Source organism: Perna viridis, chromosome 1 (genome assembly GCF_037379345.1).
Source record: "Perna viridis isolate PV_CMFRI_1.1 ecotype Kerala chromosome 1, ASM3737934v1, whole genome shotgun sequence".
Classification (NCBI taxonomy): domain Eukaryota; kingdom Metazoa; phylum Mollusca; class Bivalvia; order Mytilida; family Mytilidae; genus Perna; species Perna viridis.
The window spans coordinates 14,141,491-14,162,268 of NC_142445.1; the positions used below are offsets into that span (position 1 = coordinate 14,141,491).

The window sequence follows — 20,778 nt, forward strand, 5'->3', positions numbered from 1 at the left end:
ATTTCACAGTATTTCCATGCTATAAACCAGACCTATCAAATTTGCTTTCTCATGTAAAAAAATATTCCCTATTTTTGAAATCATATATATAGTTTTCCCCTCCTTGCAAGCTTTTGAAATTTTAGTACTATATATTTGTACACAGAAAGTTTGACAGAAGTAAGCACTATTAGGGCTGTCATTATACCTATTAAATTTAAAGGAGCTCCATAAAGCTTATCATCTAGGTTTCAATAGGATGTTGTTTCATGGTTATGCAGAAAGGCACTTCATCCAAGCCACAAGCTTTTTGGTAATGGACCACTTCAGAATATTTACTTCCTTCTGCAAATAAGGCCAATATCCTAAATGTACCATAACAAATCAAGGTCATTTATTGAGAACGATATTCATTAAAAGGTCACTGTATTTCTGAAAAGGTCCATTATCTTAGTTTAAATCAAACACAGCTTAAATCTGCACATGCTCATGTCTTTAGTCATAAAAGTAGAAATAACAGTTTAGGTTTAGAACTTCCTGTAGGGAGAGCAAGAGATCCTTCTGTTAAATAGATGTTAAATTGACAGGGGTATAAATTGAAACATACCAGCCTTGTCTTAGTCATTTAAGGTTGGTTTCAGAAATGTGTAAACCTCTATGGTACTGTTTTCTGAGGTTCCACCAACCATAATGTATATGTGTATTTGAGAAATGTCAAAGGTTTGAAGGTTAAACTTTTTAAACAAGAAGGTTAAGAGTCAACAAGCTGATGATGGTAATGCTCATTTGTATTTTTAGCTACAAGGTCTTCAGTTTTTAATTCCTGGATATAGGTATCACTTTGTAAGTACAAAAAAAACAAAACCTTATATAAAAAAAAATTGTAGTGCATTTGAACAAAGCCATACTAATCTAATTTAAGGTGCCTTTGGCAGTCTTTAATTTCAGCACCATCAAATTATATATCAGAACACAAAACTGTTATCTTCTTTTTTCATCCTTAATTTTAAACTGACAAAGTTAAAACTGAAATTTAAATACATATTGTTACATGTGCTTTCTCTAAATATGACTACTTCATGCTTTAATACAGCTTTCTAAGGTGCTTATGTACTCAGATTTAGTATCTGCCATCTGTCAATGATGCTTTTCAGTTGATACTATAACTGCTCATTATATGCATAGTTTATCTTATTTTCCTATCCATTTCACTCCATTATTAAATTTCATGCATCACTTTTATTAAATTATATTTTTTGTTTATGTTTCATGGTTATGAATTGTGCTGTAACTATTTATTTTATTTATTTTTTTGCTTAAATCTTCATTTGAACCCTGTTATGAAGATTAAATGTTTCTGCACTTTGTATTTAATTGTTTATTTTCATCTTTAGTTTTTAGTTTTGTCTTATGTTTTTCTTCCACTGCTCTATATCCAGTTATTTTTCTCTGTATTTTTTAGATTAATGAAAAATAATCTTTATTGGAATCATTATTGTCAATATTCTCTTTCTTTAATTCAGTTTTAAAAATTTGTTTCTTTCCTCCTTTTCAATTATTTTTTCATTCTTTTTCTGCCAAATAATTATTTTTTTTATTTTATTTCTTTTTACTTCCATCGAAATATTTCATATTTTTGTTCTTTGAATTTTACTGCCAGAAAAAAAAATCTGATAATTTATTTTACATTTCAATAGGATATATATGGGCATGGTATAAAGAAAGGACCACAGTTTTGTCCAAAGATAAATGTAGAGGAAACTGGGAAAATTTTTATCCACAATAATACTAGCAAAGAAATCCTGATACAGGGGTCATGGTTTCCTGAGGTCAAGGTACAAATTACATAAACTTATTTGATCAAATTCCATTATTAAAGATTAAACAGAAGTTTGATGGATAGTTTTGTACTGTTTTAATCTACTACCATTTTCAGTCGTGAATTGTTAATTTTTTTTTATACAAGCACTGACATCAAAAGACATGGATTTATATTACACATTGATACTTCATAAAAGTTTACATATTAATTATTTGCTGATTGTAAGGTCACTTAGGTTTAAAGTTTGAAATGTTTTTAAAGTATTGATCCTGATGCCTAAGCTGTAAACATGCTAATATAATAAACTAACTTTGCATCTTATGAAGTGTTTTGTCTCCTTGATATTAACTTTACTATCCAAAAAGTTGAGAGCACTGGTTTTTGTTCACAGTCTCTTGTGACATCATCATCGTTTCCATGGCAATTTTTTTTCTATAAATCATAAGTATTTATACATGTGTAAACCATGATAAAAAAAATACTGTTCTGACATGGTAATGATAAATGGATAATCATTTACTTTTTTTGTTTCAGGGAACAAATGGGTACCAGTGTATCATTGGAAATAGAACTTCTTATATTGGAGAAATGTATGCTAGAGCAATCAGGAAAACTGATCAACAACTGAAGTGTGTTTTGCCCTTGGTATGTCTGTCTGAACACTAATAATTCTGGGAATCCAAATAAAACTAGTATTTATTGTGTTGGGCACCAACGCGAATGTTCCTCAAATGTTCCCATTGTCACAGAAGTTCACAAAATCAGTTTTTACAGCTCTATAGTTTTTTGTCATTTTACTATGTTTAATTTCAACTGACAGCCATCTTGGAATGGCAAGCCATGTTCACATCTCTTTATGGCTCACTAGAAGCCCTTATAGTGACCTATTTTGGAACCAAATATCATATCTCTATGAGTTTTCCCTATTTTTTATGATTTTGTTTTTCATCTTTAAACAGCAACCATTTTGAAATAGTGGCCGCGATTGAAATTTCAATATTTGCATACACACCTCCAGATGGTGTCTTATTTTTGTGCAAAGTTTCATTCAACCATTTCGGTGTTGGCGACCTAAGAATTGTAAATGTCAAAACAAAAACATTTGGGGAACATAATTGTATGTGTCTTCATGTTATATAAGTTGATGTTTTATCACATCATTCAAAGATATAACTTAGGAAACTGATTTTACATGTGTTTGGAAGAAAGAATTAGCATGAGTCAGTTGGTCATTACAGTTTTACATTTGTTCAGCATCGTTAATTTTTAGATATTTATCTAACATTTCATTTCTAGTTCCCTTTTTCTTACAAACAATATATGTTTTGAGTATCTTGTACTCCACATAGTACAAACTTAAAACTATTCTATTTCAGAGGTCATACAATCTACCGGTGGCTGGTAAAGTTAATGTCAGTCTTAGGGTGATATGGGGAAATGGACTAGAAGTTGAAAGTGATGGAGCTTATGGTATGGCTTAAGCATTATACAAATGTATTTTATATTAGAGCTTTTGGTTAAATTTGATTAGCTGTCTTAAATTTACATGTTCTGATTACTGAGTGTAAATATTTTAATATCGAAAATAGCATGTGAGGCTAATGATAGATGTTCAGTCAGACGTAGTAGGTATCAGACAAGCCTGAAGAAATATGTCAGGGAAGTGAATTCAAAGTGAAAATAGCCTATAAATTGGTTTAAAATTACATTATGCAATGCAAAAACAAAGAAAAAGTAAAAAAAGAATTATTTACAATATCTATTTAAAAAATGGACAACCATTTACTTATCCTATCATGCCCCTTTCATCTATCATCCCTTTTTTCAAATGATTTAACAAATGTAAGAAAAAAAAGTGTAATGCTTAGTTGTAGACTGTGTCTAACTCAAATTAAAGAGAGTACTGACTGTGTACAAACTTATTAATTATATGCTTTAGTATTGTGATCTGAATCAATACTATGAAACAAATTTTTATATAACTATGCAAAATATATTACTTATCACTGAATTTATGACTTCTCTAGTAACCATCTACAGTTGCTCTAAAATGACTCAAGGAGACTGTAGTTGGTGTAAGAACTTTGAGGTGTTTCAACAAGAACTGAACTGTAGATGGTGTAATACTCCTCTGAGATGTGAATACAGAGACCATTGTCAGGCTCAGCGGTCTGTTTCTATGTGCCCTCCACCACTAGTTGAAAAGGCAAGTTTTATCACCAGCATATCAATGTTTGAAATTTATATTCAAATGTTTAAAAGCTTTAAAAAAACATGAAATGAAATTACTTTACTAGTTATAGTGCTTGATCAAGTTTGATCAGTATAATGACTATTTATGGGCGAAACAAACACTTCAATAAATTGAAATGATATAGGAATATTTAACGTGAATAATTCCGTCCCTCTCTGGTCCAATTTTCTATCCATCCAGGAATTATTTTTTTCTATCATGACAAAGAAGTCATTTTTGTCAGTGAGGTGCTGTTTAGGAAAATGAATTGGTCCTTCCAAATTACCTATCCATATCATTTTTTAAAATAAAGTACAATTACTTCAAGGTCTTAACAATAATATAATTAACATGCATATAATTGAAATAAGAAGTAACATTTAAATTGGAAAAAGAAAATTGAATGGCATTTACAAATTAACAAACCAATGGAATTGTGTCATGAAGTCACATTATGCGATGAAAATATAGGTCATTTGATCAAGTTGGAAATACCATCGTATGTTTTTAAGGTTAGTAAAATATTATTTCAGTTTCCCTTCCAGAGTTTCCATTGTAGAACATATTGAAATTTGAAGACCAATCTGCATTTTATTGTTTACTTCTGGGAAATCGAAAAGCTGAATCACAATGCAAAATCTTTTATATTATTTTTATCCTGTATAATTAGATGTTTGTCGTTTTTTATTAGTATTTTTACACAAAAAGATATTTTGCTTTTAAAAATTGAACCCAATGATAAGTTAATGATGAATCTCCATGCATTTGAATGGTAGACAAGGACCCTTTATCATGCAACCATGGAGTCACATGGCGAGACTTACATACCTGATGAAATGTCTTAGGTATTTAACTGGACAATTAACAATGAGGTATTAATTGTCTTTTATTGTCTAGTCCCTTGAATTTATGTCTTATAGAAGGTTTAAATCTCTTAGGCAATTGATTAGTTAACTACCTGAGACATTACATCATTTAATGGTTAATGGAAGACAAATTCTATCCGCTGAAGTTTACTATTTTACTTGCTGTAATAAGTTGCTCTTCATCGAATACTTGATTGTAATCATTTCTACATCCAGGTGGAACCAATGAAGGGGCATATTCTGGGAGGAACATTTATAACAATCACAGGAAGAAATCTTGGTGCCAAGTTCAGTGAGATAGAGCATAATACAACTATTGCTGGTGTGACTTGTAAACCTTTGGAACATATGTATCGCCCAGCTAGAATGTAGGTTTCTTATATAAGAATTCTTGTATTCTATTAATTAAATTTACACTAATGTTTCAGACCTATCACCAATATTTTTATATGCCTATATATAGCGATATACCTACATTTTTTGCCCCTGACAAAGACTGTAAAGCTGAAAATCTGGGCTCATCTTCTTTATTTTTTTATGTTTTATATATATTTTATTTATATGTAGTTCCTTTTTACCTTTTAAATGTGGCTATTGTTCACTTATTGATTATTCTTATAACTAGTATGGTTTGTGGAGTGGTGACAAACTGTCCCATCCCTTGTTTGAATGCTAAACAGCATTAAAAACTGTTAAAAGAGGCTTAGAATTTGTTAAGCACTATTCAAGACCTAAAATTATACCAAAAAGCCCTCTTTTATTATTTCTTGCTAAGTGTCTGTTATTTGACATCCTTTAAGAATCTATGAAACAATTAATTGTCAATGTTTTAGTTTTTTGTAATGATATTATACAAACATCTATATTGGAAAGAATTAAATGACACAGAGATGTTGACTTTAAGCATATTGTTTTAATGACTTTCAAAATGGGTTTATATGGAGTATGGAAATTATCAGACCACATTTAGATAAGAATTAAATAATTACTAAAAGCTACTTTTATCTCTTATAGGATAGTGTGTGCCCTTGGACCAAGTGATGCAGGGATTAAAACTGGTCCCGTTGTTATACTCAATAGAAAGTTTGATCAATTTCAGTTTCAATATTTGGTAAGCTCTCTATTTATGAAAGTCATTTTATAGAAGGTTTTCTGCTCATTATACAACAACTGTTTTTGCAGTCATATCTTGTTATTCTGTCTTGTTGTCTGCATTGTCATCATTGTTAATTTTTTTTTGTTTCTGTGAAATAACTTTAGTTGAAACCAACCAAATTTCATGATGTTTTGAAATATCATTATTTGCTGCTAGAGGAAACTTGCTATTATAACTGTTGTCACTGGCCCCTACCATTGTACTAAAAAGAGACCAAAAGGGATAAATCAGATGTTTATTTAAAATCAATCTAGAAGGTTTACTTTTCATTCAATTTTGTCAATTCTATTTTTTTTTAATTTGTTAACTACAAAGTACTGTGTTGAGAATACACAGATTTAGAATAGCATTTAATATTTTCAGAATATATATGGGGGACAAAGTTGGACTTAAAAATTAACTTAGTTTATCTTTGGTTTGATTTTGAATTTTTTTATTGGATTCCTCATGAAAATGCCTGCCAGCAGCATTTAATTCAATTTCAAATATTTCTTAAGATTTTTTATTAATAAGGGGCCAAAGGGGCTACACTAATTCTGGAAGTCCATACTTGCATTATTCAATTAAGTTTTTGAATATTTTCAACCGTTTTTGAGAAACAAGGGGTCAAGGGACCAAAACTGTCATTTTTTGGAAGTATGTTTTGTTTTGTTATTTATATCTGATATAATGATTTAACTTTTAACTCAATTGAATTTCAAAATATTGAGCAATTATGTATCGAAACAAGTTGTTTTGTCCACAATTAGTTATAAGTCCATATGTTAAAGTGTCAAAAACTAGTATTGTGTCCTTATTTGCCCTGAGATCAACTGGCTGCAGGTTTGTTATGTTGTGCTTATTGAAGCTTTTTATCTGTAAATAGACATTTTGATGCATTTGTTTTTTATTTCCAACAATGCCTTTGTTTATCAGGTAGTGCATTTGGTCTTGTAACCAATAGATTAAGTGATCTGTTGGTTACTTTAACTGATTTTCATGTTTTCTATTTTTCTATAAAAATACCCATGGCTAAAACATCAAAACACCATAAATTTTCTACTTGAGTTACGGAAGTCATTTTCTGCAGACATCTTTAATGATCTATAAAAATGCTTTATTTCTATAGGAACCTATTCTGGACAAAGTGGTTCCTCAGAGAAGAGCCTGGTCAGGTGGTGCACTGTTGACACTCCGAGGTAGACCTATTTATATTGGAACAACACTAGCTGTTAAAGTCAACAACAAAAGCTGTAAAGTTATCAGGTATGATGAAAATATAATGGTATACATTGGTCTTGTGTTGTAAAGTGAGGAAAAGATTTAGACTGTGTCAGTTGGTCTATTTGTCAAAGATATTTAATAAAATTATTAAAAATACAGAGGTATAAGAACAGGAGAAAATTGTTCAAAATGATATGCTTATCATTAACAAAACATTTTCTTTTAAACATTACAGGAAGAATGAAACAGACGTAAAGTGTATTTTACCAGCGAACCAAAAGGGACAAGCCATGTTGTCAGTGTTGATTGATGGGAATGAAGTCAGGAGGAACATGAATGGCAATACATCATTCTTTTATGTAGCTGATCCTACCATATCTAATATCACTCCTCTAAGGAGTTTCCAGAGGTGAGTCATTACTCTGTGGTGTTCATTACTCCTCTAAGGAGTTTCCAGAGGTAGGTCATTGCTTTGCGGTGTTTATTACTCCTCGAAGGAGTTCCCAGAGGTAAGTCATTACTCTGTGGTGTTCATTACTCCTCTAAGGAGTTTCCAGAGATAGGTCATTGCTTTGCAGTGTTCATTATTCCTCTAAGGAGTTTCCAGAGGAAATTCATTTCTATGTGGTGTTCATTACTCCATAAGGAGTTTCCAGAGGCAAGCCCTAGCTATGTGGTGTACATTACTCCTCTAAGGAGTTTCCAGAGGTAAATCATCTCTATGTGGTGTTCATTACTCCTCTAAGGAGTTTCCAGAGGTAAGTTATTGCTCTGTGGTGTACATTACTCCTCTAAGGAGTTTCCAGAGGTAAATCATCTCTATGTTGTGTTCATTACTCCTCTAAGGAGTTTCCAGAGGTAAGTTATTGCTCTGTGGTGTTCATTACTCCTCTAAGGAGTTTTCAGAGGCAAGCCATAGCTATATGGTATGTTCTACAATTATCTGTGTTGAAGGAACTGACTCCTTTCTGTTGTAAGAATTAATAAAGGTTCATTAAGGGTTAAGTGTGTAGGGTCATTGGTTTGATTCATAGCCGAGTCATGCCAAAGACTTAAAAACTTGATTAATGTGTCCAAGTATGATGACATGTCTACCTGTTAGTTGTTACTTCTGTGACTTAGCACATTTAAGATCCAGTTCAGTATGTCAGCCTAGAAAAAAGCAGGGTCATTGTTTTAATCCTGAAATCCATGAAATGTCTGCCATGGGACATTAAACTGCAATCAATCAAAGGAGAACATCATCAAATTGCCCAGTTGATTTTGTTACTAGTTTTATCTGCTTATTTTCAGTGGTGGTAGAAATATAACAGTCATTGGAACAAACATCAACATCATTGACCAGCCAAAGATGTTCATTAGAAAAGATAATTATGAGTCCAATGCAACTGTGAGTTTAATATAAGTCTTTTTTCCTGTTTCTGCTGGAAAAGGACTGTTAATATTAAATGATATCTTTATAATCGGGCAAAACATGGCTGACTTAAAATGACAATGATTAACATTATAAATTTCATGAAGTTACTGATGCAGGACAATAACAATCAAAAGCATACTGTCAACCAAAATGACAAATTCACAATATTTAAATTAATGAAGAGAATAATTTTTTAATTTACTGTATGTTGCTTTTTAAGTCATATCACATTATATTATCATGTTCTAGAATGCAAAGTGTTGAATAGGACATCAAGCATGGCATTGACAGATTCCATGTATCTTGAAAATGATAGTCTCCAGGTTAAATTTTGTATACATTAATATTAATAGTATTTTTTTTTTAATGGTAAAACTGCTCTTTTCACAATTCATTTTTTTTTTTCAATTGAGCAGATCTGACATGAATTTTTAATTATAAACAATTTTACAGAACTGTACAGTTAAGAATGAGACACACATGTACTGTCTGACACCACAACTGCCTGTCGCCATGGTAGTACAGTATGAACGTCGACAGAGGTCTACTGAACTGATGAGGGCTCAGATAGGTTTCATCATGGACAATGTACAAGATGTTAGGGACTTAACCACTACTCCAGGTTTCCAAGGACAATTACAGTATTATCCAGACCCTGAGGTCTACAAGTTTGAACCAGACAAGTCAGATTATGACAATGTCAAATTGTTCAAGTCAGAAATTGTAATTATCAATGTAAGTTGTATTTTCATTGTTTTATAATTAAGATTTGACTTTACCTAGACAGTATTAGATTTTTTGTCCTCAGCACTTTAAACAGTTCCTTTGGTTACAATAGTGTCTGAAATTCATTTGCAAAAGCAGGTACCAGGTCAGAAGTTTCCTTTTCCACAAATTAAACTTTGTATTAGAATAATTAGTAAATTGATGTCATAATTTCTTACAAAAAATATCATTAGATAAGCCAGCTTTCGTTTGGCTGTAAATTTATTAAATTCATGTTTCCAGGGCAAAAACCTGATGGTTGCAGCAAAACGTGAAGATGTACAGGTATCCATAGGTACATCTGTATGTAATGTGACTAATTTGTCAGAGGATCAGATTGTTTGTAATCCCCCTCAGTATCAACCTAAACCTGTCAGAACATATGACAGAGATGACCTACCTGCTGTTGTGGTAAGCATTATCTAACTTTAAAAATCAACTTACAGTAAAAATTCTTTAATCTTTTGCTTACCAAGCAAAATTTCGTTCCCATCAATGGGATGAAAAATTTCAAGAGGAAAACTCTGAATGAATATATCGGTATCAGTTCTTAGATTTTTAGTTTTAGTACATTGTTTTAGTACATTGTTTTATAAGAAGAGAAATATTTTAAACCAAGGAAATTATAAAACTAAGTTTGTTGATTATTTTGTTGTACAATTATTGTACTGGCATATTGAAGTCACCTTGTCTAAATCATCTTTCCAGTCTGTTGTTTCATAGGTCAAAATTTTGTCATATTTTCTTGACTCCCATTGCATCCATTGATTTCAAATTTGGTATTCGGCTTTAATAAGATGGAGCATACATTGCAAGTAGCAAGCCAATTTTGGGTTGCTATCAACTTCCAGTATCCTGTTTGATTGGGAATATACCGGTACATAGCACAATAGTACATACAACGTTATATTTATTTTTCCTATTTTCCTAATATTCTTGATTTATTCAAATATAGTTTACTACCTTGTTTGTTTTTCCATAGGTACATATTGGTAACCGAGACTACTTTGTTGGTTATCTGGAATATGAAACTGATGAACTCCTGGGTATTCCTATTGGTTACATCATTGGAGGTGTAGCCGGTGTGGGTCTGTTTATCATTGTGACAATCATAGTGTGCTGCTGTATCTACAGACGGCAGAAAAACAAAACAAAGAGAGATTTTGAGAAGATGAGGTACCAGTTAGACAATATGGAGAGTAATGTCAGGAATGAGTGCAAACAAGGTAAAGAAAAGTTGTTTTAGAATGTACAATGAAAAGTAACAGATACAGTGAAAACTGTCTTCTCCAAAACAAAGACCAAAAATCTATAGGACAGGCTGTTGGAGACTGTCTTCTCCAAAAAACAGACCAAAAATCTATAGGACAGGCTGTTGGAGACTGTCTTCTCCAAAACACAGACCAAAAATCTATACGACAGGCTGTTGGAGACTGTCTTCTCCAAAACACAGACCAAAAATCTATAGGACAGGCTGTTGGAAAAATACATTTCAGAACCAACAACAATAATGTTAGATTTCTCAAAATACAGTTTTATTAATCTGTCAAGACGTTTAGAACCAGCAGTAATGTTAGATTATATACAATCATACAAAAAGCAGCTGAACTCACCAGCCAATCCTGTATACAATATACATTTCTCTTTCATCTTCAAGAACATTGAACTCCTAAAGTATTTACAATCATAATGTTCATAATTTGTCTTTGCTTGTGAGTACAGAATCATATCCTCTGTAAAACATCTTTTCTTCATACAATGAAAGTATCTATTTTGTGTCTTGTTTAAACCGTAGAAATAAATTGCTAGATAACCTTTGTTGTTAGGAGTAGTACTTTGATCCAGGGGAGGTTGCTTTTCCCTGTTTCGATAATATAATGATAATTTTGTTCTTTCCATTTAGCATTTGCTGAGCTACAAACAGACATGACAGACCTTACAACAGAGATTGATGATGGAAAGAAGCCTCTTTACAGATATGATGATTACACCTTCAAAATTCTCTTCCCTCAAATGTTGGATCATGTTGTCCTCCATCCTCCCATAGTAAGATATCACAAAATTCTCTTCCCTCAAATGTTGGATTATGTTGTCCTCCATCCTCCTATAGTAAGATATCACAAAATTCTCCTTCCTCAAATGTTGAGTCATGTTGTCCTCCATCCTCTTATAGTAAGATATCACAAAATTCTTTTCCCTCCATTGTTGGACCATGTTGTACTCCCGCCTACCATAGGAAGATATACAAAAACTGACATTCTGTGTGCTACTCTCACTCAGCCCGTGACAAATTAGTTATAAGGGATAACTTAGACTTTGAGTCAAAATTATTATTCAGAATGGGATTCATTCATCATAATCAAGATCTTCAAATCTTTTGACAGTCGCATTAATCTTACAACAGAGATTGATGATGGAAAGAAGCCTCTTTACAGATATGATGATTACACCTTCAAAATTCTCTTCCCTCAAATGTTGGATCATGTTGTCCTCCATCCTCCCATAGTAAGATATCACAAAATTCTCTTCCCTCAAATGTTGGATTATGTTGTCCTCCATCCTCCTATAGTAAGATATCACAAAATTCTCCTCCCTCAAATGTTGAGTCATGTTGTCCTCCATCCTCTTATAGTAAGTTATCACAAAATTCTTTTCCCTCCATTGTTGGATCATGTTGTACTCCGTCCTACCATAGGAAGATATACAAAAACTGACATTCTGTGTGCTACTCTCACTCAGCCCGTGACAAATTAGTTATAAGGGATAACTTAGACTTTGAGTCAAAATTATTATTCAGAATGGGATTCATTCATCATAATCAAGATCTTCAACTCTTTTGACAGCCGCATTAATCGCACAAATGTAACCTCTTAAATAGCGAAAATTTTAAAAGCTAAAAAAAAAAAAAAAACAACCTTGAAAATGTTATTTACATCACATGCATCTTTGTGTGATTATTCATTTCAGAAAAACAAAAACAATGACCTGAAAAACAGCGTACTCATGTTTTTCATGAAAAGACATTTTTAAAAGTTTGTATAATTTGGACACATATATCCTTCCTGGGTTTATTAGTAAACTTGTTTTTCTTCTTCATATAGCCATAAATGTGTAAAAGGAACCTAATGTCACCTGTCAGCTTACCTAATATCCACCAGTGATCTTTAAGATATAAATGATAATTCTTTTATTTTTTCAGCCAAAGAATGGCAGTAATGAGAGACATCCAGATGTAGCCATTTGTCATTTCAGTCAACTTCTACAGAACAAACAGTTTCTACTTAAATTCATCAGAACATTAGAGAAACAGAAAAGTTTTGGCATTAGAGACAAGTTAGCTTTCTTTTATTACTGTATCACATGTTGGTCATTTATATTTTTGTTAAGTTTAATTTTGAAAGGCTTTACTAAGTCTGTTATTACTCAGTGAGTAAACTGAGTTTTTGTAGAGATAAAAATTAAATACAACACACAACTGCAGTATGATGTAATTAGGCAAAGCAATTTTTCTTCATTGGAAATATTGACAATAAGATTCTTATACTAGCTCTTTTGTATTTGCATCATAAATACAGTACAGTACTGTAATAATTTTTCGACTTTTTTTTTTTCAGATCAAATGTGGCATCACTACTTATCATTTTATATCAGAACAACTTAGAATACATCACAGAGTAAGTGGCTATTTCCAATGTATACTGAGGACAGGTCTACATTTAAGCTCAAACATTTTTAAGTCCTTGACAATATATTGTATTTATCCAAAAATGCCTTTTTCCTAATAAGTTTGGTCAAAGAAATCAAACTTTTTTTATGCATTAAACTTTATTTGAATATGAATGGAAGTGGATTGCTATTTCAAGGCAGTGATTCAAATTCTAGCAAAAACACTGAATAACTTGAAAAAAAGCAGATACTAATTCAAGCTAATTGTGTCATTAAGTAACAATAAATAAAGACCCTTATAATATAACATATTAATATATAAATGGACGGTCAACCCAGTGGTCTAAAAAGCTTTCAAGTGCATCATATTTGAAAAATATACTAATTATATTACATACCGGTTTTGTAAAAGCTGCATTTTTTTTAGAATCATTAAGGCACTTTTAAAAGAACTAGTGGAGAAATCTGTAGAAGAAAAACACCCAAAGTTAATGCTGAGAAGGTAATTATTGGTCTGCTATAAAGATTAATACACTTCTGGAATGCATTAATTATAATACCTTTTTAAAACTATACATCGCATGAATATAGCTGAAATATTGCTGCTCAAGCATTAAACCACAATAATCAATCAATCATTAAAACTATATAGTCTGATTGTCTTCCTTTAGCTAAGACCAGTCATAAATTTTATATAATTTATGAATTTTTAAATAATAATTGCTATTCAAATTTGACAATTCTCAAATTTGGAAGTTAAAATAATTGAAATTATTTTGAGTTATCATAAAGGGATAATGTTTGTATTATTTCAGGACAGAATCAGTGGTAGAAAAACTTCTTGCTAACTGGTTAGCTCTCTGCATGTACAAAAATTTAGAGGTTGGTATTTAAAAAAAAACACACACAACATTATTAAAGTTTGATAAAGGATATTCTTTGTTTTATTATCATTAATGATATTTTGTCTAAGAATTTCCTTCAATTATGTTCATATGTTTTTGATGAAACAATTTTCAAGATATGGATGATTTTTAAGAAATATATCATTAAAAAGGGAGTAATGATGTAGGTAAAATAAATACTTTTGATTTATTTGTTAGCATAAGTCTTGTATGATTTTATTCTTTGACAGTTTAATTGTGCATTAATTTTTCAATATATATTTCATTTAATTGTAAGATTTAAATGTCCTTTTTTTAATATAAAATCAGGAATCAACTGGTTCCTCCTTATACCTGCTGTACCAAGCAATAAAATTCCAAGTGGTCAAAGGTCCAGTGGATGCTGTTACCGGTGATGCTAGATATTCCTTGTCAGAGGACAGGCTGCTCAGAACAGAAAATAGGCTGGAACCAGTCACTTTGGTATGTAAAATAAAAGAAACAATCAACAATTCTGAAACCCATTTCATGATTTCTTGGTCAGCATTTGAAGTTAGTAATTATTCATCATCTATTTGATTATGTATATCAACAATTTTGAAACCTATTATGTAATTTCTAGTAAAGATTTTAATGTTCATAAACCTTATATAAAGATGATAGCCTAGTGGCAAAATTGTGGAATCGCAAAACATACAATACAAGCTCTGTTGACAAAGGGCTAAGTGTATTGTAATAAGATATAGTGAGGTGAAGTCAATGCAATTCATATATAATTACTTTATTTTCAGACTTTAAATGTTGAATATGAAGGGAAGAAATACAAATGTAGATGTTTAGACTGTGATACTATTACTCAGGCTAAAGATAAAATGCTTGATGTTATATACAGAAACATTCCATACTCCACCAGACCATCTGGAGAAGACCTCGATCTGGGTAAGGGGAGAAAGTCTCACCAGAAGAAGCAACAATATATATGTTTACTTACATCTGTTTTAACAGGTTTTAGTCCATTATTACACATACAAGCAAAATTTTGGCATTTATTCATTTGTCCATAAGTACATACATTGTACATATATACCACAATTTCTTCTACAAAATTCAATGGATTTTCTTCCTACCATATATTGAGATTAGGAAATATATGTAGATATGCATGTCGTAAGATCAGTATTGCTTGTTGTATGGAATGGTAATTAAAGTTGCAAGTTTCACATGTTAGAACGAGGTCTAATTAATTACTCTCAATAATAGTAAGTAGAATACATAAGTTGTCAGGTTTTTAGGTAACTGAAGGTCTGAATTTCAACAACAAAAATTACCTTTTATTAAACATCTTTGATACAAAATGTATTAATCTTTGGTTTTTTTTTCAGATTGGGTCAATGAAAATAAAACCTTACAGGATGAAGATAACCTGAAGTATAAAGACAATGGATGGAAACAGCTGAATATGCTGAAAGATTATAAAATACCAAATGGTGCTGATGTGGTGCTCACACAATACCAGAAGTGTCGAACTCTACCTAGATCTCCTAATGGTATGGGTAAATCAATAATACCAATTAACCTTTAAAAATGAAAACATCAATGACTATGTAAACAGAAAAAAAGACAGACAATAAACAAAAATAATTTGGTCGTTGATTTTTATTTATTGATTTTTATTTATTCATTTTAAGCTCATATATTTGTACCCTCCCAATGAGAGCGTAAATGGCTGTATTATCAACTGGGTCCTGCATACTTATGGGCAGAAAGAGCATCAATATCCGGTTTTGTGCATGTAAAATCGGGACCTTAAAAACAGTATAATGGCAGCTTCATTTTCGTATACTTGGTAAATGAGATTGAGGACCACACCAGTCTAGGAAACATAAACTAGCTTTGATGATGAAATACAAATCAAATCTGAGCTTTTTCAAAGATAATGGTGGTCAAAACATTGCACCAGAATGTTTACGAAAATGACATAATCAATACTAGACAATTCAACTCAAAGGCATTTAGCACCATGACAACCCACAGTACCTTACCAAAGCTGAACATTTCGGCCCATGACAAGAGGAGAATGCATAAGGACAATAAATACTACCTATCGTGACAAATTTTTCCAATTTGGAAGTTAATAACAGGGCTGACAAAAGTGTTAAAAGACTTACGTGTTTGAATTCATATGTTTCTTTTGGAGCATTTAAGGTTTACCTTTTTCATATTATTTTTCATTAACATATTGGAGATATATTTCATTGTTAAAAAAACAAAATTCCTTCAAAATTAACTATTTTGTTTAAGATAAACAGTTATGATACATAAATAAAAAAATATACTTACACTGATATAATATCAGTTTCATTATTGTATAAGAAACTTTTGATAATACTTTGCTTTCATAGCTTTTAATGTTCACTGTTGATATTTGAGCTAACATTTAACATCATCATCACCACCATTACTTTTGACATAGCCATCACCATCACTATCGATATAGCCATCACCATTACCATTGGTATAATCATCATCATTGGCATAGCCATCACCATCACCATCGGCATTGCCATCACCATCATACTGACTACTATCATCTAAAATATACAAAAAATTAATTAACATCATCTGAAATCATATCAAGGGATATATACAGGGTGCTGGCTAATCTTATGTTGTTATGCTTTTACATTGAGTTACCTCCCTTTAATTTCTAACCTATCATCATAGGTGGCGGTATTAACCACGTATACAACTAACACATTTTTATTAACAGGTTCTGTTCATTCCTCAGGATTCTCATACCGTGAGGCCGTCCCCATTACGAGGAACGACAGTGAAATTGGTACTAAATACTGGCATCTAGTGAGTAATCTGAAATATGATGTTATCTTAAGATTCTTTAACTGATCTGTAATTCATTATTAATACCCGACTAACAAAATTAAGATTGTAAGTCAAAACACTATTATTGTCTTTATACAACCAATTTGACTGATGGAAAACATACCAAAACTTGTATGTAGAATTGATAGGATGAGAAATTAGAATGTTTTGCATGAAAAAATAAGACTCATAATATTCTGCTTACTTACTCCTATCCATTCTTTGTTGATCATAGGGTATAGTAGATATATTAGGAAATCCCAATTAGTTCTCATAAGATATTTCGTATATATTTTATATGCACCCTTTAAACAAAAAATGTATTTTAAATATAATGAAGTGGGGATTGAAAATCATGTTTTATCAGAGTTTTTTATTACCATGACAAAACAATATCCCTGTTTGTGCAGTCAGTACAGTTGAATTAGGCAGTCATTTTTAACACTATTTATTGCATATAGGTAACCACAATAGAGATGATTTTACTATTTTCTTACAGGTAAAACAACATGACGATGCACAGACCAAAGGCCTTAGTTCTGAGATATACCTTACTAGATTATTAGCTACTAAGGTTAGTAGGACAGGGGTCAAATGGTTTAACTGTTAAATTAATTACATCACACAGGTTACAGCAAGTTAAATAGTTAACTTCAGTGAATAAAATTGGTCATCTCTTCATTACATGTCAATCACTGCTGGGCCTAGTTGCCCAAAAGAGTTGTCCGCTGGATAAAAGTTTTCCACTTTATATTCTAGTGCAATCTATACAAGTTAGCCATTTCTTAAGTGTTAATCCAGTGGATAATATTTTGAACAACTGGACCCTGATGAATTTCCTTAGGTTATTACGGTAGCTAGACAACTGCCAAGGAGATATAATCTCTTTATTTTTCCATAGGCCTAGGAATCTATGTCTGAGAGTTAAACCTTTCTTATGAGTCATTTCATCAGGTAATGGTCATTAAACAAGGAAAGACAACTCTATTCCATGAAGTTAAGCATTTATAAGTATTTTATTATACATGAAATATCTTCTCCCTACGCAGACTTTTTATATCGCACTAGAACTCTAACAAATAGGCTTCTGGAACAGGGTTATGTTGCTACAAGATTGAAGTCATCACTACAGAAGTTTTATGGTCGTCATCATGAACTCGTGGATCGTTATGGTGTATCCATCTGCACCATGAAAACTGATTTATTCAACAGGTCATAGTTTTCCTACCCCAGACTTGACTTTTTATGAGCAACTCGGCAGGTGTTCTAGAAAAGCAGAGGATGCTTACCCTACCGGTGCACCTGGTCCATGCTCCCAGTTTTTAGTGGAGTCCGAGTTGCTCATGATTTTAGTTACTTTATGTTCTTTGTTGTGTATTTCTGTTTTCCATGTCTGGTCTTTGTCCCTGGATTACATTCTTTTGATTACCGCTATAACCTTGGTTCCCTTGATTACTCTTCCATCACATTTTAATAAAAACCAAAACTAATTTGAATTGGAGTTCAGCTACATGTATGTATAACCTAGTTGGAGTTCAGCTACATGCAGGTATAACCTAGTTGACATTTTCAAAAGTTGAAGGATAAAGGCAGCGAGGCAATAACAGAGACGGAAACACTTTTGAAAGTATGAAGAGACAGAAACAATTTCTATAATAACTTTTTGAAAGTATGAATAATATTACTTAAAAAATATTACTTTTAAAAAATATGTCTAGGGCCAAAGTCAGTGTAAAAAATCTCTATCAGGTGTTTTGAACTTACGTTTGCATTGACTTTCTTTTTAGGGTACTCTGAAGCAATATATTGATGATTTTATAAAAACTGTATTAACTGCTAATGACTATATGGCGCCTGTGATAAAATATCTGTTTGATTTTCTGGATGATGCTGCCAGAGTGCATAATATTACTGACCCTGAAGTGGCTTATACTTGGAAGTGTAACAGGTCAGTAAAGGGTCAAGGGTTATAATTTCAAGATATATTTTGACAACTTTACAAAACTAAGGATTAGAATATGAAACATTTATCTGACTAATGAAAGGATAAAATTCTTGTTATTTGCTGTGCACTTTTTTATATGTCAAAATTAAGTTCGTTGTTTTCTTTTGACACGGTTGGTATAGTTTCATTTTTTACCTTTTGACCTTAAAGATGCTCTTCCATGGAAATGCAAGTCACCTGATCACAATTCTGTTTCTCGATTGGCCAAATAATGATATCTTAGTGGCGTTCGAAAAAATTGTATAGAAAATTGATGTTATTTCCTGAATGAAATGTAGAAAATAATAAATCTGAAGATCAAATTTTACTGTGTCTGCTTTCTTTTTTTTAAAGATAGTACTTGTTGTTTTTTTTTTACATAGTGTTTACTTCCTACTTAACAATTCTAATGTCAACACTTCACAGTACAACAAGAGCAAATAGGATTTTTTATTGATGTTAAAATATTATCCTATATGCAAATATGGGATTTATCCATCCTATACGGCTTTTAACTGCTCAATATGTCTTACTTATTGCACACATTTAAATCCAGGACCAGTTGCTGGACTAGTTGGTCAATAAAGATTTAATTTCATATGGTTTTTCCATATTGGCTGAGTAAGTGTTATTGGACTTCAGCCTCAGTCCAATATGGCTAGCTTTGGACCAATAATTAGGTCAATATGGTAAACTTTACACAATAATACTATAATATCAAAGAAATGAAGTATTAAGATTAAGTAATTACAATATGAATCTCATGTGTTATATTTATCACATCTACCAAGTTTAATTCATTATAAAGACAGGAATTTAACATTAAGTATTTTACATATTTAGGTATATGTTAATGTGTGTATATTTCAGTTTGTTATTACGATTCTGGGTAAACATTATAAAGAATCCTGACTTTGTGTTTGATGTCCATAAAACTAATATTGTTGACTCATGTCTGTCTGTGGTAGCTCAGTGTTTTATGGACAGTTGTTCAACGTCAGATCAGAATCTCAGTAAGGTATGTTTAACACATTGCAGAGGAGAACATTTAAGGTGTACATAAACATTTAAATCTGGCATATATAATTTCTTGAATAATGAAAAAAACACTTTCATAAAGATTACATATTTTTCTCAGATAACACTTTTAATTTTCAAAATTTGAAAAAAAATCACTGTGAAGATTTTTTAAAAAAATGCATTAAAGTTGTTTATTTGTTTCCCTGTTCAGTATAACTGTTAAGTTGTTCTGTATCGAAATAGAAAAAGAGCTTGCATAACTCATTTAGATGTTTGTCCTGAAAAAACCTGGATCATGCCGTCTTGTTTATTACATGTTTTCAATCTCACTCACTTTTAAGTTGACTTTGAGTTACATAACTTTCCCAATTTCTTCAGGATTCCCCTTCAAACAAATTACTTTTTGCAAGAGATATTCCAGTATTTAAGAGATGGGTTTCCCAATATTTTGATGACATACAGAAGATGCCAGCTGTCAGTGACCAAGATCTCAATGCCTATTTGGCAGAGGTGTCAAGGGTAAGGCTTGATGATACTATTTATTTCTATAGTTTCCTTTTTTGTACTGTTTTTTAATGATTTTTATTGAACATATTGCCAACTGAGATGTAATAAATGGTACTAAGCCTCTTCTAGTCCCAAACACGGCAGTTTTAGATGAATTTAGTGGACTTTAATAAAGAAAATGACACTATAATGAAAGGAATCAAAGATACAACCAGCAGATTAATGACATTTTTTTCATAATTTGTTCAATTTTGTCTTGCATAGAAATGAGAAAAAAAAGAAAAAGAGTTTAAAATGATTTAATTATTTAATTTTCAGATGAGCACCAATTATTTTACCAAAGATAATGCTTTGTTTGAATTGTACAATTATGTCCAGAAGTACAGCAATGAGGTA

The 20,778-nt window shown here is 31.5% G+C and overlaps 1 protein-coding gene across 1 annotated transcript in view; it reads left to right on the forward strand.

Moving 5' to 3' along the window:
* Positions 1-20,778, forward strand: part of LOC148627365 (plexin-A4-like) — a 119,614-nt gene that overhangs the window by 93,889 nt on the left and 4,947 nt on the right. Inside the window, exons 12-38 of the mRNA XM_088571795.1 lie at positions 778-822; positions 1,677-1,814; positions 2,336-2,446; positions 3,178-3,271; positions 3,829-4,007; positions 5,117-5,268; positions 5,915-6,011; positions 7,165-7,301; positions 7,495-7,668; positions 8,553-8,649; positions 9,130-9,411; positions 9,685-9,852; positions 10,424-10,667; positions 11,345-11,487; positions 12,641-12,774; positions 13,056-13,115; positions 13,535-13,609; positions 13,923-13,989; positions 14,322-14,474; positions 14,783-14,930; positions 15,374-15,538; positions 16,762-16,850; positions 17,371-17,445; positions 18,659-18,819; positions 19,726-19,873; positions 20,254-20,394; positions 20,701-20,775. Coding sequence (XP_088427921.1) covers positions 778-822; positions 1,677-1,814; positions 2,336-2,446; positions 3,178-3,271; positions 3,829-4,007; positions 5,117-5,268; positions 5,915-6,011; positions 7,165-7,301; positions 7,495-7,668; positions 8,553-8,649; positions 9,130-9,411; positions 9,685-9,852; positions 10,424-10,667; positions 11,345-11,487; positions 12,641-12,774; positions 13,056-13,115; positions 13,535-13,609; positions 13,923-13,989; positions 14,322-14,474; positions 14,783-14,930; positions 15,374-15,538; positions 16,762-16,850; positions 17,371-17,445; positions 18,659-18,819; positions 19,726-19,873; positions 20,254-20,394; positions 20,701-20,775 — 3,552 coding nt within the window. The remainder of the gene's footprint in view (positions 1-777; positions 823-1,676; positions 1,815-2,335; positions 2,447-3,177; positions 3,272-3,828; positions 4,008-5,116; positions 5,269-5,914; positions 6,012-7,164; positions 7,302-7,494; positions 7,669-8,552; positions 8,650-9,129; positions 9,412-9,684; positions 9,853-10,423; positions 10,668-11,344; positions 11,488-12,640; positions 12,775-13,055; positions 13,116-13,534; positions 13,610-13,922; positions 13,990-14,321; positions 14,475-14,782; positions 14,931-15,373; positions 15,539-16,761; positions 16,851-17,370; positions 17,446-18,658; positions 18,820-19,725; positions 19,874-20,253; positions 20,395-20,700; positions 20,776-20,778) is intronic.